Source organism: Colius striatus, chromosome 6, assembly GCF_028858725.1.
Source record: "Colius striatus isolate bColStr4 chromosome 6, bColStr4.1.hap1, whole genome shotgun sequence".
Classification (NCBI taxonomy): domain Eukaryota; kingdom Metazoa; phylum Chordata; class Aves; order Coliiformes; family Coliidae; genus Colius; species Colius striatus.
The window spans coordinates 44,845,286-44,870,503 of NC_084764.1; the positions used below are offsets into that span (position 1 = coordinate 44,845,286).

A 25,218-nucleotide genomic window follows, 5' to 3' on the forward strand; every position below is an offset into this window, starting at 1 on the left:
CTAGGGGTGTAAAATTTGTCTGGAAATGGACTGAAACCAGAAGAGCTATTCCCTGACAGCTTCTCACTGCAATAGTCACGCTGCAGAAGGAAGCATGTTTTGTCCCTGGCCCATTTCAGTCTCTCCAGGAGCAGTTGCTCCGTTGTGTGCACAGACAGATCCACTATTCTCATCTGCAACACCACCGTAGGAGGTTTCCAGACAAACACAGCACAACTGCTCATGATACAGTCACATAAAACATGGAAGGACCTCTGAATTTTAACATCCAAAACCAAGTCTCATTATGCAAGTAAAAATGTACCTCCACCATATTTCTTTGAGCTTTTTTATCCATAGGCTCAGTAAGGATTTCTCTGACTGTGAGAAGAACTTTAGTTTTCCAAAGCACTGAGTAAATCACCTTATTTTAGTTATATTGTTCTTCCTAAGACCACCAATAGGTGACAATGTATTGGGTGTTTCCATAGAAACCAGAAGTACATGCAGCCTTACCAATTCCTACAGCCTTTATCTCATATTGATATGCTACCCAGAGACAAATTCATTAGGTCTCCTAAACACATGCTACTGAAAACGGTGGCACCTCATCTGAAAGATATTGTACTAGAATGTTGCCAAGGAAACAAATGTGCTGCACTTGCACTCCAAATTCATTAGTTTTAACTGTGGTTTAATGACTTAGGCTTATTTCTTTAAAAACTCAAGTACAGAGAAATAGCTCAAACACATAAAGAGCATCTCTTCAATGTTTTGTTTCTTTTTAAGCATAAAGCTATAAATGAGAGTTGCAACTCTGTAGCCAAACAGTTTTCAATCCAGAACCATAGCCCAAGATGGGGAAAAACCCAAAAACCCTGTTGTTACTTTGCCTTGGCCTCTGTGAATAAAAACTCTGCAGTGCATTTCTAGACTAATTTTTAAAGCTCTAAATAACTGCATCCACCATTCTTCTGGTTAATTGGTCCTCCAGCTTATAAAACTTCAACATAAATAATCAGCAGTTGTGTAAATCTTCACATCCAAGTTTTCCTTACATTTGCCTATCACTCCAGCAGATTGATTTATCTTTTTTCCAGCCTTCCTTATGACCTGACAAAACTTTGTTATTAATCTCCAAAGACTGAACCTTTGTTTTAATCTGTACTCTTCTCATTGCTAACAAGCCATTGCTACTTTGCCTGCACCATATTCTTTCTTTCTTTCTTACTGATGATGCTAGTGGGATACTTTCTGTAACAAACACTTTTCAAAAATTATAGAATCATGGAATGGCTTCAGCTGGAAGAGAGCTTTAAGCTCATGGAGCTCAGCCTCTGTCCCAGCCCTATCAACCACCAGCCCATTGCCCTCAGTGCAACACCCACCCAGCTCTGAAACCCCTCCAGGGATGGTGACTCCAGCACCTCCCTGGGCAGCCCCTTCCAATGCCTCACAACCCTGTCAGCAAAGAAATTCCTCCTCATATCCAGCCTGAACCTCCCCTGGTGCAACTTGAGGCTGGTTCATCTTGTTCTATTGCTTGTTCCTAGGGAGAACAGACCAACCCCATCTGGCTGCAGCCTCTTTTCAAGTGGCTGTAGAGAGTGAGAAGGTCTCTCCTGAGCCTTCTTTTCTCCAGGCTGAACAGCCCCAGATCCCTCAGCCATTCCTCACATGAGACGTGCTCCAAATCCTTTCCTGGCTTGGTAGCTGTGACTGGATCCTCTCCAGCACCTCAATGTCCTTCTTGTAGAGAGGGGCCCAAAACTGGACACAGGATTCGAGTGCAGGGGAATGATCAGCTCCCTGCTCCTGCTGACAACACTGTTCCTGATCCAGCCCAGGATGCCCTTGACCTTCTTGCCCACGTGGGCACAATGCTGGCTCAGTTCAGCTGCTGTCACCCAACACTGCCAGATCCCTCTGTGCCTGGCAGCTACACAGGTTCAGCCCTGCCTTCTCCAGCTTCTCTAAATGCTCTCTCAAAGTCCAAAATTGTAGACTGACATCAAGTAAGTATCAAACAATCAACCTTTGCTTAAGTCCTACAATTAATTGTTTAATGTTTTCTTCATTCCCTCTCCAGATTACTGCGTGGAGCTTCCTTGAGACTGACAGCTACAGCAGATAGCTCTGGCCAAAGCTCCAGTGGGTCTCCATGGTTTATAAGATAAAACACATGAACATCAACAGAGAAGAGATCAAAGAGATCAAAACCAGCATACATCCAACAGCTGCATATTTTATTCTATTTTTAACAGAGTCAAAAGAATAAAGATTGTGATCTCCCTGCCTCTAGAGTTCTTTGCAGCTCTGTATGCACACGACAAAGAAGCAGTTCCTGAACGCTTACAAAACGTTCAGGGTTTCATCAGTCAAAGCAGGATGCAAATAAAAGGTAAAATATGCAAAAGTCAGGAATGATTACACAGATACATGTAGAAAATTTAAATGAATACATCCATTGAAAAGTTCTCAAGTGCTGTATGTCCTTTCAGCAGAGCCAATAGCATCCCTGCTTTCAACTATGCAAAACCTGCTGATGTGTGCAAAGAAATCTTTTCAGTTCAGTTAGTTTGATGATTCCCTCACGTTGTAAGGAACCTGAGTTCCATTAAAAACAGTATCAGTACACGTCAGAAGAGAACTACAACGGTAACTGTCACTGTGCAAGCTTACAAATCCAAACTGTAAAACAAAACAAAAGGTATCTGGAGTCATATTTTCTTTTGTGAACACAATCAAGACATAGAATCATATAATCATGGAATGGTAGGGTTGGAAGGGACCTTTAGAGATCATCCAGTCCAACCCCCCTGCAGAAGCAGGGTCACCTAGATCAGGTCACATAGGAACACGTCCAGGTGGGTCTTGAAGACCTCCAAGGAAGGAGCCTCCACATCCCCTCTGGGCAGCCTGTGCCAGGGCTCCCTCCTGTCACAGTAAAAATAGCCTTGTCTTATATTTATGTGGAACCTTTTTGTTCCAGCTTCATCCCATCACCCCTTGTCCTGTTGCTAGCTACTATAGAAAAAAAGGATGTCCCAACCTCCTGACACCCACCCTTTAGATGTTTGTAAATGTTAATAAGATCACCCCTCAGTCTTCTCTTCTCTAGACTAAAGAGGAGACTGAGGGGAGCTAAAGAATACAAGTCTCAATCCTTTGTTCCCATTGGTATTTCAAGGAATAGTAACATTCCAGTGGCTGAAATATATAGACCAGCCAAAACAGAAGTGACTGTAATTCAACTGACTTGTCGTGAACACCTTAAGAAACTCTTCCACAGCTCAGAGAAAGGTCATACTTCTAAAATACAAGCTACTTTAAGGTCTCAGTGTTATTGCACAATTCTTTACACAGGGCATTTTACAGGTTTTTTTTCTGGTTGTGCTGCAAGGTCCAAAGATCCCCCAGGGGCTGTTGGGTATGATGCTGTCTCCTTGGCTCACACTGCAGAGATTTTTGTTTACATTGTTTTTAAGACACAGCAGCTCAGTTCCAAGCCTTCTGGTCTCTTCATAAAGTCTTTATAAACATTCTCCAAATGCTTCATAAATTCAATCAATTTGTTATACAACAATAGATCTCCAGAATAATCTCTCCACCAGAGAGACAAAACCAGGTGTAACACAAAGAAATGCCACTGGAATAAATCTCTACGTGGTATTCTTTTTTCTTTTAAGGTTCTGATTACTTGTCTCTAATTTTCAGATGCCTGTGTACTTTACATTCACTGAGCACTTAACAAGCTGTTCCATCCCATCATTTCTCCAAAGTACATTGCTTGGCTTTACCTTGAAGGTTTTAACTCCCTTATTGTTCTTTCTCCCTTTATTTGTACACTACCCAACGCTACATTGGAAATCATTTGCTCAACAGAAGAGGGATTGCAATAAATGTCTTTCAATACTCCTTTATTTTTGATATCTGCCTTTCTGATTAATAGCCTACTGTATATTTCTCAGTGTTTTAGTAGCTGAAAGGCTGCCACATTCTATATATGAATAAATCTTAGTAATATATGCTCATAAATTTATGCTCCTGTTAAAAATGAGTTGCCCATCGAAATCAAAGGAGGAGTTCAGAAGATTTCATTTGGAAATACATCACTCTCAGCTATTCCATTTTCTATCAGCAGAAAGCACCAATGTGGCATACTGGTATGAAGGAGTTTATTGGTGAAGGACACCTTTCTACTGCTGCTTTTCAAGAACAACTTCACCAAGAAGACTTTCCAAGACAGTGCAACCACTCCTTGTCAATCAGCAAACTTCAGTCTTGCAGCACAGACAGCCATGTATTTCTGTGGGAGGGACTTTCTGTGCAACAGCAAGCCAAGGTGGCTGGCAATATTTGGCAATCACAGCCAGGGAGGCACGTGCTGTCCCATACCTTCTCCTGTCCACAACAAACTGCTCTGTGAATCTAATGCTGACACAGGCCTGAAGTACAACCAGGTTTGCCAGACATAGCAGAGTTGGGCTGTAGTTGAGCTAAGGCACTGCCAGAATTTAAAACCTAAAATGAAGGAGCCACTTCAAGAGACGACAGCTAAATGTTCGGTTACAGACTGTACCTCCTCCCCACAATCAAGGTGTACTGATGAGAATCTCAAGAAAGAACAACTGTATTCCCAAGTTCCATTTGCATGCTATGAAGCCACTGACCTGATTGATTGTTCAGGAGAGAAGACTTTTATTAATATTTCTTCTCCAGTCCCCTGCCAGAAAAACAATAACAGAAGATTTTTGTTCTACAGTAAATTTCCAAGGTGACCTCTGATCATCTGGAATAAACATCCCTTGTTCCCCACTTGTGTGATACATATTTTTGTGTTTGACAAGTTGCTTATGATAAAGATAGTGTACCAAAATGATAGAATCATAGAATGGTAGGGGTTGGAAAGGACCTTTAGAGCTCATCCAGTCCAACCCCCTGCAGAAGCAGGGTCACCTAGATCAGGTCACACAGGAACATGTCCAAGTGGGTCTTGAAGATCTCCAAGGAAGGAGCCTCCACAACCCCTCTGGGCAGTCTGTGCCAGGGCTCCCTCACCTCACAGTGAAACAGTTTTTTCTTATATTTAAGTGGAACTTGTTTTGTTCCAGCTTCATCCCATCACCCCTTGTCCTGTTGCTAGCTACAATAGAAAAAAGGGATGTCCCAACCTCCTGACACCCACCCAAAATCACTTGTTGACATTAGAATACTGTATACCTGTGCAAGGGTAGAGGGAAGGAGGGAAGAGTCACCATGGAAGAATCTCATTACTTTTAAAAAGTTCCATAGACATTCTTTGTAAAAAGTATTTACAAGCTTTGCCATCTAAAACTAGAATCTTTCTTTCATGGAGCTGTGCTTCCAATGTCTCTTCATATCCTTAGCAAGGAAAACTAGTCATCACACAAGCACGACAGATGGAATAAATCCCATCATACTTTTTACAAAGGTTTTCACACTGACTGTAGCTCAAACTCACAGTCCATTTATTCTCAGCTTAGCCTCCGAATTGGCAGTCTCAGCATGTACTTACTAATGCTTTTCTGTTCAGAACTTATTCATGGAAGGGTAGCAGCTCCTACACAATTAAATTATTTTCTCAAACATCAATGGCAAATCCAAAGAAACAACTGCAGCAGAGGAGCTAGATCGTTAACTGCTCAAGAATACTCACTACAGCAACTCCCACAATTCTATCAGAGCTCTGGTTAGAGTCTTCATACCTGAAATGTATCTGCCTACATCTCTCACCTATTATTCTTAGTACATCAAAGTCAGAGACAAATTTTGGATAAGCAATCTTATCTTTTTCAGATTCCTTCTGCCACCCTCAGGAGCAAACAGATGGCTATCTACAATGAGTAGGAACCACCCACATAAAGAATTCAAAGGAAAACAAAGAACTACTCACTTTATAGCCACTGCTGCTCTTTGAGCTGTTCTGTGTCTGACATTGTTGGCTTGCCTTACGCTTCCACTGGCAGAGTACAGCTCTGGTCTTACCTGAGCTCTGAATGGCAGCTGGGAGCACGCTCTTCCTCATGGTTCACCATAAAGCAAAGGCAGAGGCTATACACACCTCTCTGTAGCATAAAAATTACCCCAGGCTTAGACACAAAAGGTAGAGGTGTGCATATCCTGACCCACATGTAACAGCTTGAAAAGCAAGTTAGCTGTACTGCTTCCTAGTACATAACTGCTTTTTGTAATCCTCAAGTGAGATATTGAGCTACTGCAGAAGTACCTCAGAGTAACATTTCATTGAGAGACCAGCACACATCTGGTAATAATGCACAGCACACCAAGCCCAGGAAACATTCTGAAAAAAAGAAAGACAAAAACTCTTCCCATTACCTTAGAAGTCCTTGTATCCCAGGCTTTAACTTCTGGGCTGAAACCACCACAGAGGAAAACATTTGACTCCGTAGGGTGGAACTTCAGAGCGCTGATCCGAAATTCATTGTTGCTGCTAAATATCTGCTTCCCTAAATCAAGTGAGAAGTAGAGGTTAAAATTTGAGGAGAAAATGAAATATGTTATTCATTCCTACGTGACCTGATCTAGGTGCACCTGCTTCTGCAGGGGGGTTGGACTGGGTGATCTCTAAAGGTCCCTTCCAATCCCTACCATTCTATGATTCTATGATTTAACTTGGTTTGTAATATATCAAGGTTGCCAAAGGTGAATATGTTTATATTAACACAGTTCAAGTACCTGGTGCCTGAAAATATACCTGAAAATATAAGACAGGACTCACTAATTTCTATCTGTGTGAAACTGCCCCAGCTCACAGGTCATCTCTGCACCACTGACTGCTTCCTACTGAAAAGAGAGAACAAGCAGTTTCACACTATAAGGAGAAAAGCTCCACTGAGGTCCCAGTTCAGTTGACATACAGCACTAAATCCACAAATCCAATGGTTGAATGTTTCCCTACAGAGAAGTCATGATCCTTCTTTCAATGGGATAAAAACAACTAGAACTAAATATTGTCTGTACTGAAATACCACATCTCAGACTACGCTACAACTCTTGAGCTGTTACCTTCTGTGAAGGTAGGAGTGAAACTTCATCTTGAAAGTAGGAAATAATTTGCATACCATTGTATGAAGGCAATGACTGTTCCCATGGATACACTGTTCCCAACACTTAATTGCATACACTGTCTCTGCAGGATCCTGTGCTTAGTATCAACTGGATTGTCGACACTTTTGAAGGCAACAGGATTCGTCTGGGTTCATTTACAGGACTTTTACACAGAAAAGGAAGCTGCTGTTTCCTTCCATCACAATAAATTCATAATATCAATGTACCTTTGCTGAGATACAAACCCAAACCTCAAAATACTGTGATAAAAGCTTCTTAAAGTAGTCATTAATCAACCTTTTCAGTAAGAGTTGTCTTAAACACCTGAAAATACTCTGAGATAAAACATTGGTGATGGATAGAAGTTCTAGTGGTTGATAGGGCTGGGACAAAGGCTGGACTTGATGAGCTTAAAGATCTCTTCTAGCTGAAATCATTCTATGATTACATTAAATACTTACTGTTAGGTGAACAATACTGAAAGTAATCACTACAGGGGTTTTTTTAATGCTTATTTCATTGTTTGGAGATAACTTATTTGATTAGATCATCAGTTCTGTTTTCCCCATCTGCTGAATTCAAGTTACACAGTCAGGAGGCTAAGACTTGTCAAATTGAATAAATCATTTGACATCTATCTCTACTTCACCACACGTGCTCTTCAAGCTAGCACGGGGCAAGGAAAACAAGATTACAGGGAGGGTAAGGGAGGAGTGAGTGTTGTCCTGTGGTTTTGCAGAGGTTTTTGTGCCTTTCAAGAAGGCTCTCTACTAATTAGCCATGCCAGATCTAAAAGGCCTTCCTGTTACTAGTGAGTGAAAGACTTAATTTAGTCCATAAGTCCCTTCCCCAACAAGACAAAAAGAGTCATAAAGGCAGTGGAGGTTTTCTCTGTTACAGGCCACAGTGAACATCACTTCCCTTGGAAGCTTTCAGTACTCCAACAGCTACAGAAGGAAGGAAAAATAAGACTCCATAGGGAAGGAAGAAATTATTAAAATCATCAGTTACAGAAGCAACAAGATACTGCTTTCATGGATGCCACTACCAGGCATCATTTTCAGGCTTTGCAAAAGCATCTTGCTCTCATCCACAACACTGAATTTCCCCATGGAGGCTCAATAGTCAGTTTAATAGCACTTTACTCCTAAAGGAATTTGGTTCCTACTGCTACTTAGTTTAATGAACACTCTGGGAGCATAATCAACAAGTTTTAAAGGTAATGCAGTCAGAAAGTAGCCAAACTGTAGCCTACCTTACTAATCCTGTAAATGTTTTTATAAAGGAAGCATCGAGCAGTCAGTTTTCTCCATAAAGCACATTGACCAAGTGGCATTACACATATCCAGTGGAACTTATCTAACCTTCCAACAAACATGAATTGTTTAACTGGCTTTACTAAGATGCACTTTTACCTTTAGAACACTTCTGAAAACTGCATTTTATGTAATGCACATATGTTTCTCGCCATCGTTCTCTCCAGTCTAAGACGGGAGAAAGTTGGCTAAGAAAAAAATGTGCACTCAATTCAAGATGCATCTAATCTACCAGCTACAAGATCTGTTACCTTTGCCACAGGAAGAAGATTGATTCAATGTGATTTGTTATTAATTAGTCCATCTTTCAATCTCATCCCCAAGTACTTCCCAGTAATTCAATCATTTGACTGAAACTAAACTTCTCTAATCCACCTACTCCATCTCCCCCTGTTTTAAAGAGAAGCAGGCACTGGTGTTGCCCTTTTCTTGTCTCCTAGAAGCTGTTATTTATTCAAAAGCTCTGTGACAGTTGCTAATAGAATTACACTGTAATGATCCCAGTGCTATGAATTCTGCATTACACCGTAGCAATAAATGAAATGCATGTAAACAACTTGAGCATCTTACCTCTATGTTTTTTTACCTCCTTTTTCCTATTTGAAGGTGTTACCTTACTGTTTGATGCAGGTGCTAACCATGCTGTCTGTTTTACTGGTCTGAGGAGCAATCACAATACATCAACCACCAAAAGCTCAGGCTCCTCAGTTAGCACTTTGAAATGCAACTCTCTTTCTCCTTCTCTCCTCAAACTCAAATCAAACATCTCCTTTTGGAAACTCAGTAAACAGTGTTCCAAAGAGTTTGGCATTATTAGATGTCTACAAGAAATTCATTCTACTGCCACTTCACAGAAAATGAGGAAAAAAGGTTGGAATATAGAATCACAGAATGGTGGGGGTTGGAAGGGATCTTTAGAGACCACCCAGTCCAACCCCCCTGCAGAAGCAGGGTCACCTAGATCAGGTCACACAGGAACATGTCCAGGTGGGTCTTGCAGACCTCCAAGGAAGGAGCCTCCACAACCCCTCTGGGCAGCCTGTTCCACTGCTCCCTCACCCTCACAGTAAAATAGTTTAGATGAGCAAATGTACTGAAAAGAGGAGGATCACAACGTTACAGAAAGGAAACTCTCCTATTGCTAGACCTGAAAGTTATGCGCAATGAATACCAAGAGTCTAAGTTGGACTGCTTGGCATACAAACATGCCTGAACCCAGTAAAATAAACTTTCCTAACACCTGTAGGAATAAATCCTTTAATTCCTCTCCTTTCAGCTATTAGGACTGCAGGGTTGAGGTGCCGAGCCACATTCTCTACACAGTTATGAAACGTCTATCACTAAATCCTTTGGAACCTCTGAAGTCAGCAGAAATATCTGAGAGAAGGAAAAGATCATCATGGAAGACAATACAGACCAAAAGAGCTTATGCAATTCAGTGGCAGAAACCAATGACTTGAACTCTTAGCTCCTTTCTGCACAAACTTTATTGAGTGTGTTTTGCTACTATGAGAAGGATTCACTGCTTTCCAGGCTGTAACCATGCTACTATAAAACCTACCCCCGTGGCTTAGAAAACCCAGCTTCAGTGTTTGCTGGAGATCATGCTCCACCTTTTACACATTGCAAAAGATGTCCTTTGAGCAGTAGACTCCACCATCCAGAATAGAATAGAGCAGGTGTAATCCCAGCAAGCTTGTATAGACCTTTTTTGTGGATATATTTGTTGCATTTTAGTTCCTAAAGGCACTGTTAACACTCAACCAACTCATCGACTGGAGACAATTACATCTTCTGAAAAATCAATGTGGCTAATTGAAGGAAAATCCATACCACATATTGTTTTCCTGTACAAGAGGTTGTTACCCCAAAGAAGAAAACAAATGTTTCTCTCATTCTTTAATTTCCACAGTTTCAGTAACAATATCTCCTACATCTTTGCAGGGTGTTTTCTGTTCTTAAAGGGCTTCAATTCAATTCTTCATTCATTAAAGGCTTCCTAGTAACACACACAGGATGAAAAAGAAGATCTTTAAAAATACCTTGAGCATAAGTTTCTGTTCCTTTGTGCTGCAGCCTACTGTGAAACTGCTCATCTATGAAATCATCTATTCTAAAGGCTACTTAACGCTGTGAATTGTTCACAGAACGTCAGCATAGTTATTGAACACAGGACAGTTCTTTACCTGTGTTTAGTGGTCCTCTGGTTCACACCTCTTACCTGCATAACCCAAAAATATTCACTTTCTTACCCTCATCTGTAAAAACTGAAGCCTAAGATTTAGACACAGTGGGAAGAATTAGATTGATCAGATATAACCTGCTCTTGACAGATCGATGTTGGCTGTTACTTATCCATTGTATCTTGGCACGCTTACAAATTGCCTTATTCTTTTTCCAAGAACTACTTACACTGGCTTCATGTGTTTCCTAATTTTTTCACCGAGATATTAGAATAAAAAGAAAATATATAGGAAAAGCAGCCCATTTCAGTATTGTAGCCATAGTAACGTGAAAACTTCCAAAACAATGGGGAATTTAGATTCCCCCATATACCTGAGGAAGTTCTTTCTGAATTAAAGCTCAGTCCATGAACTAAAATACAACTGCAGCACTTGGGAACATAGGAAATGAGCCAAAATTTCTTGGAAGATTCCTTCTGTCATAATATTAAAGGAATGAAAAGTAATCTACCATGTGCAAACAGTATCAACCCAGCCAATGCTCTGCCTGTGCTATTGTACCAATTCGTTTGTGGCTAATGAAAATCCCACTGCTGAATAAAACATTTCTTCCAAAAATAAAGTAGTTATAAATACTTTTTTTTTAAATACAATTAACCTGCTACAGTTGGTAGAGCATCTCCATTACATCTGGATATAACAGAAGTTAAATGTCAAGTGTACTTGACCTGGAACTGTTTTAAAAGCAAAAGTACTCTCTGAATATAGCATCACTTATTACTCTGTCAATAACACAGTGTCTGAACCATCACTGCTAGAAAATGACATTTAGGAAGTTTCACTGTTTCAGATTGCTGCATTCACATCACATTTGTGACACCTTTCAAGAAAAATACAGATTTGCATCGACTAATATTTCTGAAAACTCATATTGCAGTACTGAACCTGCCTCCTGCAACCTGTAGCAAAGAACCACTCACATGAATAACCCTGAGCTCCTTAAACATTTTATGCATCTTTTTGGTCAGACTCATGCTCTCAAGACATGCAACAGTTTTCAAGAAAACCATATTTCTGGAGAGTCTTGGCTTGACATCCTGCTGTTAGAAGATAGATGACTGCTTGAGACAACAAATGATGAAAAGAAGAAAAAGAAGACAACAGCTGCAAATCAGGACAAGTGAATTCCTTGTAATCAATAGTCTGAATTCTTCTCTTGCCTTGTTCTTCATAGTATCAATAAATCACATAGGATGGACTTTTGCCTCTCATTCTTTCACTGCACACCTCTAAGAAACTGGCATCATAGAATCATAGAATGGTAGGGGTTGGAAGGGAACTTTAGAGATCATCCAGTCCAACCTCCCTGCAGAAGCAGGGTCACCTAGATCAGGTCACATAGGAACATGTCCAGGTGGGTCTTGAAGACCTCTAAGGAAGGAGCCTCTACAACCCCTCTGGGCAGCCTGATCATCTCCTCTATATACTATGTAAACACTTGTTAATTGGCCTGGGATGAACTTGACCTCCTTTACTACAAGAGAGCACAGCTGCTTCACATTCAGCACCAGGACCCTCAGGGATTCTTCTGCAAAGCTCCATTCTAGTGAGTTTACTACCAGTCTGTTCTGTGCACAGGATTAGTCCATTCCAGATGTGGGCGTTCACAGTTGTCCTTGTTGAATGCCATAAGGTTCCTACCAGCCCGTTTTTCTTGCTTGCAGCATCTTAGATCTTTATATTTGATATATATATATATATATATAAAGAGTTGTGTCATCTTATCATAGAATCATAGAATGGTAGGAGTTGGAAGAGACCTTTAGAGATCATCTAGTCCAACCCCCAATGACTTTTATTAAATACACTTGACAAGGGGACAAGGTTTGATGGTGTAAAACTGCAGGACAAGGTTTCATGAATATGTTTTCCAGCGTTGCACTGGGAATTCTATGCCAACAACAAAACCTCTGCTTTGTGACTAATGAGACTTTAGTGTTTGCTTCTATCCTGATGTTGTTCAGACAACAAAGATTTCTTAAAAACAAGGAAGTCATTCCAGAAAATGCAATATCCAGATCCCAGAATCACAGCATCTCAAGGGCTGGAAGGGACCTGGAAAGCTCATCCAGTGCAACCCCCCTGCCAGAGCAGCAGCACCTAGAGCAGGGCACACGGGAACTCATCCAGCTGGGTTGGAATGTCTCCAGAGAAGGAGACTCCACAGCCCATCTGAGCAGCCTGTTCTCAAACTTAAGTTCAAGTTTTAAAATAAAGTTTCCTGGAGAATTTATTCTAGTGCTGTTTCTTACAACAGCTTCTTGCTGCCTTAAAGACAGCAGCATGACTTCTAAAATCCCACCAGCATGCATTTACTGGACTTAAGCACACTGGTAGTTAGTTCAGTCTGACAAGGGAAAATAATTAAGACCAAGTCCAAAAAAGCATCTAAAAGTCCTCTGTGAAAGAATATTTCTAACATCTATCTGAAGGTAATCAAAGAAGAAATCATCTCAGCGCTGATGAAGAGCGAGGAGGAATGAATGATTCAGTGAACTAATGTAAATCAAAATCTTATAGCTGCCTTGGTGTTTTTCAAATGGAAATGAGGCTTTTTATATCAAAATGATTTGGATTCCAGAGGCAAACTGCTTGCCCTGTTTCTCTGAAAAGAATTGACTGGAAAATGAATGAAATGTATGAAAAAAGAAGCGTAACTTTATAGCAGGAAAGGAAACAAAAACCCTGGCCTGTGTGTGTAGGAAATCAGAATAAAATTGCTATCACTCATATCATACTTTTCAAAATGAGGTGTGTTATCAGTGAAAGTCAGGTCCAAACATCAACATCAGCACTGCAGTTCACAGGAAGTACAAGGAATCCTGTGCCATTGGAATAAGACAACAACAAATACTTGGTATTTTCAAGGATTATAAACATTCATTTTGCTTTTATACCTACAGTTGATCTAAATAGTTAGAAATACTGCATAACTCAGGGGTTAGTAAGGAAAGAACCATTTAGAAGGTTATCTGTTTTGATACCAGAAATATCTTCTTCTAAATAAACCACTACAAACAAGTTAATCCAGACTGCTACCCTTTACTGGACAGTTAAAGAGATGTTAGAAATTACAGTGTATGGTTAAAATTACATATCTTTGGAATTTGTTATGTGATTTTCCAGGACAAGGGGCAATGTGTACAAGCTGGAACAGATGAGGTTCAAAAGAAATACAAGGAAAAACTTGTTCCCCGTTGAGGTGAGGGAGCACTGGCAGGGGCTGCCCAGATGGGCTGTGGAGGCTCCTTCTCTGGAGACATTCCAACCCAGCTGGATGAGTCCCTGTGTGCCCTGCTCTAGGTGGTGCTGCTCTGGCAGGGGGGTTGCACTGGATGAGCTTTCCAGGTCCCTTCCAGCCCTTGAGATTCTGTAGGTCTGTGACAATTTATCTACATCAGTCCCCTTCAAACAACCCAGGCACATGAAGAAGGCAGTCCCATTAAGAAGGCAGCCATTCTGTTTAGAATTTTTAAGCACTACAGTTAAAATTAAATCCACTTGGATTGATAAAACTCAGTTATATACAAGAACTGAAGTGGGAAGGATGCTGCAATGAGACTGAAAAAGAAACCTGACAAATTAATAACCTACAAGGTATATTAACCTTATGTACTACTACTAATTCATGAGATACATAAAGCTCTCTCCCTCATTACAAAACCTGAATATTGTTGAAACATCAGTACTCCATAACTATATCACATTTTTTACATTCCCAAACAGCTCCCTTCTAGTTATCATTGAATTTAAATACTTCTGGTATGACAAATGTTGAGAAAAATCAAATCCTAAGAGCATGGAAAAGAATCTTCTTTTCATGTGAACTACATTCACAAATTTCCCTGAGCACTTTCTCAGTTCATCTGAACAAGGCTTCTGCTCTCCAGATATTCATATACAATGTACTCCTTGCTTTCACATAAGAGAAAACCCTAGGAGACTGCTTAGAGGTTTTTTTAAGGATTTCTTTTGTAGTCTTAGCAAAAACAAAATTGCACCTTTGCAGGAATTAAATGTTTAAAGATAAAGTGGCAAAAATAAAATGGCATCTCTTCAGTTGACAAGGCACTATTTGAGACCTAATCCTTCATTTATACCCACTGAGCGGTGGTGTATTATGTACACCCTCAATGAATGCTGCCAGATGAATTGGTGTTAACTTACAAAAAAAAAGGAGAAGAAAGATAGCTGATAGAAGCACTTTGGTTTGTGAAGGAGACATGAGGAGAGGGAGCATGCAGGAAATTAGTTAAGGTCACAACAAACAAATCTCAAATCACATTCACAACTGCACCAAAGCAACGCAGGTGCAGGCTCAAGGTTTCATACCAGGATTGCAGTTTCTATACTCCTAATTAAGGTCTTATCCACAACACAAACAAACAAACAAACAAAATCACCAAATTAACTTTAAGCACAAACTTACACACAATTGAGAACAAGGTCTAAGGTTATGTTTAGATGAACCACATGTCCAAATGTTCCAGAGAGACTCTCCAAAAGGTGTAACGAGTTCTTATGACACAGCACAAAACCACCATGTTCTATTCTATTTCTATGTACAGTATCTAATAACAGAAATTACATGGGATCGTGAAGTTAAGGGCATTTCAGTTTTCTTAAGTGTCCCCAACTACCTTTAATTGCTGAGATTTTTATTTCAGACACGTTTGAAGAATCCTCACTCTGATCTACAGATTTTAGCTATGTTTTCAGAAGAAAGAATAAGGCTAATGAGAGCCAAAGTTATCTGTACTCAATAAACACAGGACTATAATGCAGGCTCACACAACCTTTACCTGTTTCTACGTCTGTTAAATGCAGCATGGAGTCAAAGCCCCCACTGAGGATTGTCCTTCCACAAGACGACCACCGGGCAGCTCGAACAGCACAGGAATGACAAGAGTAGGCTTTTAAGCAGCGGCCTGTATCTACAGCATCCCAGACCTTAAAAAGAAGGATAAAGACAACTTTATAAAGGATCCAAACTTTATTTCCAATGTGCTGATAAGTAGCTACAGCAAATTATCGTGGCTGGAGAAGCTTTGCATTCTAAAGTCATATCTGCTAAGCTGTAAAAGTCTGTTTGAAGTGACTGCACGGTTGGTTAGAATCAGGGCATTTCATTAACAAGCAACAAATCAGTCAGACATTTCTATGACATTATTTCTTGATATATCTACATTGTTCTCAATGGCAATTCACATTATGCTTTCCCCTTCATAATGCTGTCCTGCCTCTGTGAAGGTAGGTAGATGCATCCAAACGTATTTTCCCTTTCAGTCGTTTTTCTTCTGTGTGTTTGTCTCTGCCTTATCTTGCTTTCCATTAAGAGAAATTCCTAATCTAGGAATTACCACTTAGATTATCACTTTCACATCTCCTATAGTCACATTTCCCACTCAGTGTGCAGTTTTAAGGATAATTTTACCTTAGCTTCAGTGAGGAGGCAGATAAGAATATAATGCAGTTACACAGAGATTTCTAAGACGTGGTCTTAGTCCTCTCATTTTTCAGTTGATTCTGGACAGGATTAAGTGGATGATGAGCACTTCCAAAAATCCTGTTCTAACAGTTATTCACTTTTTTTTTAAGTATAGAACAATTTACCTTTTCAGACACAGACAGACATAAATGTTAATGTTTTTAAGAGAAAGGCAATTACTTTCAATGAATATATCTTAGAAAACAGATGAGCCTGAACTGCAGTTTCAGTTACCAAATACCGTTCAAAATTAACCAAAAGCACATCCTTTCCATGGTGCTCTTCTTATCTTAGCTTTAAGATAAAGTTAGAAGCTTTGCAACAAATGACCCACATAAAAATCCAGTATGCTCACTTCTGTGAGGGAAGGATAAGTATCAAAAATCTTTTCCTTATGAATATCTTGTTTCAGTGAAAGCTGGATTATAAAACATCTTATGATCATACAATTCAATATAATACCTGTGGAGTCAATATAACTATGCCAGTAAATCCTACATTTTATTACTTTTAATATTAGTAGCACAAATAAACCAACAGTTTGACAATGCTTCATGATAGTTTTATTGCAGTTTCAGCAAACCCAAGCCAGTTTATTGCTTTAAAGTCACCATTTTCCTTCACGCTACTTCTCTTGCAATTAGTCATCTTCATCATGCAAAAACATGCAGGATGCAAACAACACTGCCTATGAGCTTAGAAAGCTATTCTGATTTTTTTCTGCTCTAATTAATTTCACAGTTGTAAGGTTGTTTATATAACGGTGCAAACAGGCTACACAACTAACAGCGTACACCTTTCTTTTCCCCAGTGAGATCAAATTCAACCTTCACGTATGTCAACACAAGGGCACTGAAGTTTGCACCAACACAAAACTGACTGTATGTCTGTGCATTTTAAAGGATATTAATCTTCATCAAGACCTGGATGAGGGGACTGAGGGTACCCTCAGCAAGTTCCCTGCTGGCACCAAACTGGGAGCACTGGCTGATTCCCCAGAGGCTGTGCTGCCATTCAGCAGGATCTTGACCTGCTGGAGAGTTGGGCAGAGAGGAACCTCCTGAGGTTCAACAAGGACAAGTGCAGAGTCCTGCAGCTGGGAAGCAACAATCCCATGCACCAGGACAGGCTGGGGGTCAAACTGCTGAAGAGCAGCTCTGCAGAGAGAGACCTGGGAGTGCTGATTGATAATAAACTGACCATGAGCCAGCAACGTGCCCTCGTGGGCAAGAAGCCAATGGCAGCCTGGGGGCAGCAAGAGTGTGGGCAGCAGGTCAAGGGAGGTTCTGCTCACCCTCTCCTCTGCCCTGGTGAGGCCTCATCTGGAGTCCTGTGTCCAGTTCTGGGCTCCTCAGCTCCAGAGGGACAGGGGAGTGCTGGAGAGAGGCCAGTGCAGGGCCACCAAGATGATCAGGGGACTGGAGCATCTTTCATATGAGTAAAGGCTGTGGGACCTGGGGCTGTTCAGTCTGGAGAAGAAGAGACTGAGGGGGGATCTCATTAACATTTATAAAGATCTAAAGGGTGGGTGTCAGGAGATTGGGACATCCTTTTTTCTATAGAAGCCAGCAACAGGACAAGGGGTGATGGGATGAGGCTGGAACACAAAAAGTTCCTAGTTAACTATAAGAAAAAACTATTTTGCTGTTTCAGTGAGGGAGCCCTGGCACAGGCTGCCCAGAGGGGGTGTGGAGGCTCCTTCCTTGGAGGGCCTTAAAGACCTACCTGGACATGTTCCTATGTGACCTGATCTAGGTGACCCTGCTTCTGCAGGGGGGTTGGACTGGATGAGCTCTAAAGGTCCCTTCCAACCCCCACCAATCTGTGATTCTATGAAAAACAACTCAATAAATCAGCAGTAGATGTTTTCTTGCTTGTGGCCACAGCAAAATTCAAAATAGAAGAGAATGTAAAGTGGAGGAAAAAAACAAAACTTCTGGGAACATATTTTTTATCCTCAATTTTGTTTCCTTCTTACTGGACAAAAAGAAGTCACTGACAACATCATTGTTATATAGTCCATACTCAGGAGGGAAGACGACATTACAGAAAATTATTTCAAAGTATCTTCTAGCACAGAGAGCAGTTCTGCAATGCAAAGCAACCAATTATCATTAATTACTTGAATAGTCAGTTAAGGCTAGAACCACAATGGCCATACCCTAAGTATTCTATCCCATCCACAAGAAAAGAAATCAGGAGATTCTTTTGAAAGTAATTTTCCCTGCTTTAATGAGTTTTAACGATCATTTCAAGCTTCACGGTATTAAACAGGGGTTAACTGTGTCTTGAAGTGCTTTTAAAATGAAGAAGCTAATGAATGAATCAAGATGAAAGGAAAAACAGGTGGTACATGCTTCAGAGATTTATCTGTCATGCTTTAGTGATTGAGTATGAAAACTCAGTTTTTAGGAGAAGGATGAACTAAACCAAGTTCAACAGCACTTCTGAGTTCCTGTTTGGTTGAAAAAAAAAGAGCTGCATAAATGGAACTTTTCCCATCCCTAAAGCTACACATCTCCCTCCACTGTGTGTAACAGAACAAACAATCAGCTCTTGTGGATGAGAGCATTGACCACACTCACGGGACAAGTTACTGAATACCACATTTCTCTTCGCTTTCCATCAGCTCCTTTTGTTCAGGTAATAGCAGTGTTGCAACTCCTTCTACAATTAGAGCCCTGTGGACAAGGCAGCCTCAGCCATGAAAATTCACTTAGTTTATTGCCAACATAACTTTGATTACAGATTCAGGAAAAAAACAAAGACCAAGAGTTGAATAAGCCCTTAGGTGAGCACCTTCCCTCCACAGGCCCTGCTTCAGGCCAGTGTTCCTCCTCCCCTACTCCTGCGCCAGCTTCACTTGTTTTCACTGGGTGTTACACTCGGTTCCTTCCACATCTCTCCCTTGAGACAACAGTCATCACAGGAGGCTGAGGTCAGGACCTAGAGGTTGCCTCTTCTTGTACCTCACTCTTTCCTTCTTACTGCTCTCCTCTGCTCTCTCTCTCCAAATGCACATCTTTCCCCCTAGCTCCTCCCCTTGCCTTCTGTGTCCCCACAGGCATCCTTGTGTTTCCTCCCATGTGTCCTTGAGGCTGCCACCTCTATTCAGTCAGCATGAACAGAATTACCACATGCTTCTCTGAAGTTTTGGCCCACAGCAAGTTGTTTCAGAGCCACCTGAAACTAGCTGTAGCAGCACAGGGCAGTTCACCTTCTCCCACACAGGTCAGGCTTTCAGCCCCAGCTACCAAACCCCGCAGTTAATGCCCAATACAAGCCACCAATACAGACAGAACAGTTAGAGCAGACCTCCATCAATATACAGTCCAATGCTAATTCACTGGAGCCCACAAACATGCCTGCACATAATGCTGAGAGGTGCCACTTCTGCTGTGGCTTCACAGCTTAATGGAAAGTCAAACAAGGAAGAAGAGGACGGCAGACTCTGAGCTGCTGTGCTCTGCAAGCTACCAAGAGATAACTCAGCTGCTACAGAAACTCTATATCATTTCTACATGAAATACTAAATTCTCATTAAACCTGACATTGTTCTTCTATTTAGTGATGTCAGAGATGATTTTAATCAGAGATAAAACATTGAAAGCACACATTTCAGCCTGCTACTCTGAAAATATTGACTATTGCCATACATTCAAGCAACGTTTGGCATTATAAACAGTAACTAATCCCTCATAAAGAACCACAAAAACAATGAAATAATCAAAAGTCATTCAGAAAAACACACATATTACTGTACTACTTCCCCTAAAGCTACAGTTGTAAACTGATGCATTCTCCAAGAGTTGGAGGAAAGAAACAGCCAAAACTCAAAGCTTTGAAATTAGCTAGTTATTGTCAAAGATTTCCTTCAATGTCTTTCAGCTCTTCAAGCATCATGAACATTTTAATTGTATTTTTTCCCATTCTATTCAAATTGTCCTTAATGTGTTGGTATTTCACTACTAGTTCTTTCTCTTCTGTACTTCACTGTGTACATCATTGCCTTTCCATTTTTTTTCCCCATCAGCAGCTTTCCTTTGCTCTCATGTTACAGAAAGGAGGGATCATTGCATAGTTACCTGCTATGATTAGTATATGGGGCTAAAATGGCAGGTACAAACAGCCAAATGACAAAATTATACTAGAGGTTTCTTTACAAAAGCAATTTTCTTTCTACTCTGTCCAAGGCATGCTGGAATTCAATTGCTCATTCACATTCTTCATAACATTGGGAAATAAAGGCTTTAGAAGCAGTTTGCTTTCCTCTATAGATTAGGAACACTGTGAAAATACTGTAACCAGCATTTTGGGCAACATAACCAGACCTCCTCACCCTCAAGATCAAAAAGTCACAAATCACATAAGTGACTAAACAATCTAACAGATGAGATTTATTATGGATTACATGTTTCCAGATCCTATTTCCTGACTGAAAGCTTTCATGAAAACAGTCCTTGAAAAGAAAGTACTTTGGGCTGAAGTTAATAAAAATTCTCTTTGAAGTCACTAAAGAAGGCAGGAGAGGGCAAGCACTTGATACTCGACTAAATAGCAGTCACAGAAGAATGTTCACAGGTCTGCAGAGCTATCAACCATCTCATAGGACACCAAATAAAGGCTTTTGTCTTATTGACCATCCAAACTGGGCATTCATTCCTAAGAAATAGTCACAGCAAGGCATTCAGAGTAACCAAAGTAATGTAAGAACTCAAGCACATGAGGCCTGATCAATTAGGAACTGAGTATCGATTCCATTGTCGTGCCGTGATTATCCATCAGGTGCCCTTAACGCAAAGCAAATTAAGGTGGCAGAAAAGAAAATACAGCAGCTTTACTTTTAAAAAGAGGAAGGTGCATCTACTCAGTCCCTAATTGCCCAAGAGCAAGGATTCATGATCAGTTATAGGTTGGAAGCAAGTGTCAGGAACCGTTGTGTGTGTTTGAATTTGCATGCACAAAGGAAGTACAGAAGAGCCAATCAAGAACATTAAACAAGACATTAATTTCTGCAGCATGCATAACAAACTTAAAAACTTCATTAATGCATCAGTTCAAGGTAATTTCAATAGAACATCCAGACTACAATAACAGAACTCTTCCCCCTCAATTTAACCAAGTTGTGCCACTCTTCTGTAATTACCAGTTTCCTCTATCAATGGCTCTTCCCACATGAACAGCAGGAAACCACTTCCAGCTCCACTGAAGAAATAGTCCCATCCAAGGATGATGGGGAGTAGTACTGAGTTACAGAAAGCATGAAGGATTACTATGCTTTGACTAGAATATATGCTGCTGCCTTCCTGCACATGCTCAGGTTGCTTCACAGACTTCGGAAGCCAACGAGACATAACCTTCTGCTTTCCCTTTTTGGAACGACCTTGCTCCCTGGTGTGTCTCAAGATTAAAAGAAAAAGATGTTGTGAGGGGTTTTTAACTGCAGAAGTGAATTTGTCTCTGAAATTTGAACATGCCATATCTGCTAACATGGATTGCTGCTTCTTTAGGTCCTCCATTTGGATGGCAGCAGCTTTGGGCAGATTGTAAGAGTTAAAAGTAAGAAGCAGTAAGGACAAGAAGTCAGTCATACAAACAGGTACATTGTTTTGTTGCTAGAATTGAGACAAGAGAAAGCCAGGAGAAAAAAAAGAAAGCAAACAGCTGAAAAGCAATAAATCACCAAGTATTGGAATTGGTAGGTGAGACTAAGCCTGTCCAGGCAGTGCATAACTGAAAGACATCTGATGTTGAAGAGGCATGTAATGTAATATGTATAAATCCCTAGAGCCACTACAAGAAGCTTTAGAATGTTTCACTCGTTTCAATTCATCTCTTCTTAAAAGAATGAGCTAAATATTATCTCCTTAGTAGAAGGTAAAATTTGTTGAAAGGAGAATTACAAAATGGATCACTGCCTTTGCATTCTTGTCAAAAGATGTAGCTAAAACGTGTAAAATATGAGCACTAAGATCCAGGAAAAGCCATGAGCTAAGGTCTAGCTTAGTGCACAAGCTCTAAGAGTTAATAAACTTATTTTGTTGCAATTAAGAAGGGTGTAAATAGATATTCAGATTGTTACACAGACTTTGATTGATGACAGTTTGGGCATACCAGCTTCATTGCTAAACCAAGTATCCCTAAACAGGATTCTATAAACTTAACACATTTTCAGATACGCTGAACGCTTGCTCCAGGAATGTTTAGAAGTGTGATAGGGAACATATTTTCAATGGCATCCATCTATCTAATCTAGACACAGTATAAGAAGCATATATCAATGCTGTCATTTGAGCAAGCACTTAGATTTCTACTAGCTTTCTTCTTGCAGCAGACATAACTCAAAACACAAGTCTCTTATTCATCCAGATCATAGGACTAGTGAATGATAAAAAAAGAGACAAATTTACTACTACTTTAATATCTGAATAAGAGTTTGTAACTGGATAGTGTATTATTAAACCACCTTAAGCTACCATCTAAATGGTGGGTGTCAGGAGGTTGGAGCAGCGATTTTCTCTGTTGTACCCAATGATGGGACAAGGGGTGACGGACAGAAGCTGGAGCACAAAAAGTTCCATTTAAACATAAGGAGAAACTATTTCCCTGTTGAGGTAAGGGAGCCCTGGCACAGGCTGCCCAGGGAGGGTGTGGAGGCTCCTGCTCTGGAGGTCTTCAAAATCTGCCTGGACACGTTCCTGTGTGACCTGATCTAGGTGGGAGCTGCTTTGGCGGGGGGGCTGGACTGGATGAGCTCTAAAAGTCACTTCCAAGCCCACCATTCTGTGATTCTATGATTCTATAACCTAACTACTATGGAAACAAGGAGAGTCAAAAGTAGCAAAATACAATAATTCAGTAACTGAGACAGCCAGCATGTGGTCTCATTTCACAGAATCACAGAATCTCAAGGGCTGGAAGGGACCTTGAAAACATTTCCTGTGCAACCCCCCTGCCAGAGCAGCACCACCTAGAGCAGGGCACACGGGAACTCATCCAGCTGGGTTGGAATGTCTCCAGAGAAGGAGACTCCACAGCCCATCTGGGTAGCCCCTGCCAGTGCTCCCTCACCTCAACACTGAAGATGTTTTCCCTTGTGTTTCTCTGGAACCTCTTGTGTTCCAGCTTGTCCCCATTGCCCCCTGTCCTATCACTGGCCATCACTGAGCACAGCCTGGCTCCAGCCTCCTCATACCCTTTATGTATCTGTAAACATGAATGAGGTCACCCCTCAGTCTCCTCTTCTCCAAGCTCCAGAGTCCCAGCTCCTTCAGCCTTTCATCAGAAGGGAGATGCTCCACTCCATCATCTCTGTGGCCCTGTGCTGAGCTCTCTCCAGCAGCTCCCTGTCCTTCTGCAACTGAGGGGCCCAGCACTATTTCAAGTACATTTCTCAAATCAATGAAGTGGAAAACAGTCTCTTTTACAAAGAAAGTAAAAACAGAAAAAAGAACTATACGATAGATCTTAAGACAGCTCTTATTCTGTAGGTGGCCTTATCCAGGCAGAAGCATTTGAAGTACCAGTGAGCAGCACACCACTAAGCAAGTTAGCAGCACTACTAGATACTAGCCAATGGTATGAAAACCAATTTACAAACATGTCAACATGCTTTAATCCTGTTATATCTAGCAGAATTGGAGTACAGGTATTTCATTTAGCTTCAAGAGGCAGTAATACCATACTAGGAATGCCTATGAAACACATTTCCAAGTATTTGGTGTGGTTTGTATTCATCTTGCCTTGCACAGAATCTCAGCAGCCCTTTGCCCAAGGAAGGCTCCATAATTGTTAATTGTGGAGCTTCATTGGAGCAGCTTTGCCATTAACAGGAAAATTAAAATCTAATCAAAAACCATACTTTGAGCTGCCACAATCCTATGAAAAGATTTTAAGGAAACACTAATACACTAAGACCAAACATTGACATTTCCAGTTGGCAGAGAGGCGAGAGAGGTAAAATAGTGTTCTGTGAAAAGAAAGCCAAATTCCCACACCACTATGGCAAGAGCTAAACAAGGGAATGTTCCTGGTCAAGGTTTAATAACAGGAGTGATTACACTTAACCTAAGCTTGTTTGTCGGCCATCTGCTCCTGGAAATACACCTAGCACATTTCAACAGCTCACTTGTAACAGCAGGAAAATCTCATCAGCCAACCAAAACCGAAAAGAGGCAATTTTTAAATCATTTTAAAGTGTACACAAATTATTTCCATTTGGTAGTTTTCAATATTCTCCTGTTAATCAGATGCTGCTTCTGAACAAACAAGCTCAGTCCTCCAGCTTTTCACTGCCCTCCCAGAGGGAGACCTTCACTTGCAGGTGTCTGGGTAGTGCATAGACACACATTTCATATCCAGATGATCACTAACAAGTAACACATGCATGGATGTTGCAACATGAAATATCAGAATCCTAATAACATACCTAAATCCTCAATTAAAGAAATGCTTGAATATTACATCATTATTCAGAAATAGGCCCTGCTGCCTTTCTAAGCTGAAGCTACAGATTCCAATTAGCTTGTTTATAAAGGATGTTTACTTAAGATCAACATCACTGTGCTGAGAACTGAAATAAAACTGTAAAAGTATAAACAGGATCAGGGTGAAATCTTGGTCTGTCAGGTCACTGAAATGAAAATACAAAGTTTCAAAGCTATTCAATGCCAGACACAGTGAGTGCTTTCATCACACAGCAACTCCTTGGCAAGTGTTTATTACAACACATCTGTAGCTGTGGCTGCTGCCCTGAAGTTGTGCCAGATCTATAGTGAACTATTTCCACTCAGCACCCGGGCCTCACAAAAACAAGGAAGCTGAACAGGCACCTTCTTTCAGGTTGTTTGCACAGAATAACACAAGCACCAGGTATGTGATAAGCTAATTCTTCCTGACTCCTAGCTTCTGAGTCAAACACGGACGAAGTTATGAGTGTATCATGAGAATTCTGCTCTTGGACAGCAAATCAATTCAATAGACACATTATTGTTCTTACATAGAGCAGATAAACTCTTACAAAAATCACTTATCACCTTATTATTGCTGGGACAAACTATTTCAGAGCCTAATACAACAACTTAACAAAAACCCCTAATAT

The 25,218-nt window shown here is 40.7% G+C and overlaps 1 protein-coding gene across 7 annotated transcripts in view; it reads right to left on the bottom strand.

Moving 5' to 3' along the window:
- Window positions 1-25,218, bottom strand: part of WDR25 (WD repeat domain 25) — an 84,883-nt gene that overhangs the window by 11,804 nt on the left and 47,861 nt on the right. For all 7 annotated transcript variants that reach the window (XM_061998700.1, XM_061998697.1, XM_061998699.1 and 4 more), the window contains 2 exons: window positions 15,433-15,580; window positions 6,340-6,470 (listed from right to left, as the gene is read on the bottom strand). In XM_061998700.1, the coding sequence (XP_061854684.1) occupies window positions 6,340-6,470; window positions 15,433-15,580 (279 nt within the window). The remainder of the gene's footprint in view (window positions 1-6,339; window positions 6,471-15,432; window positions 15,581-25,218) is intronic.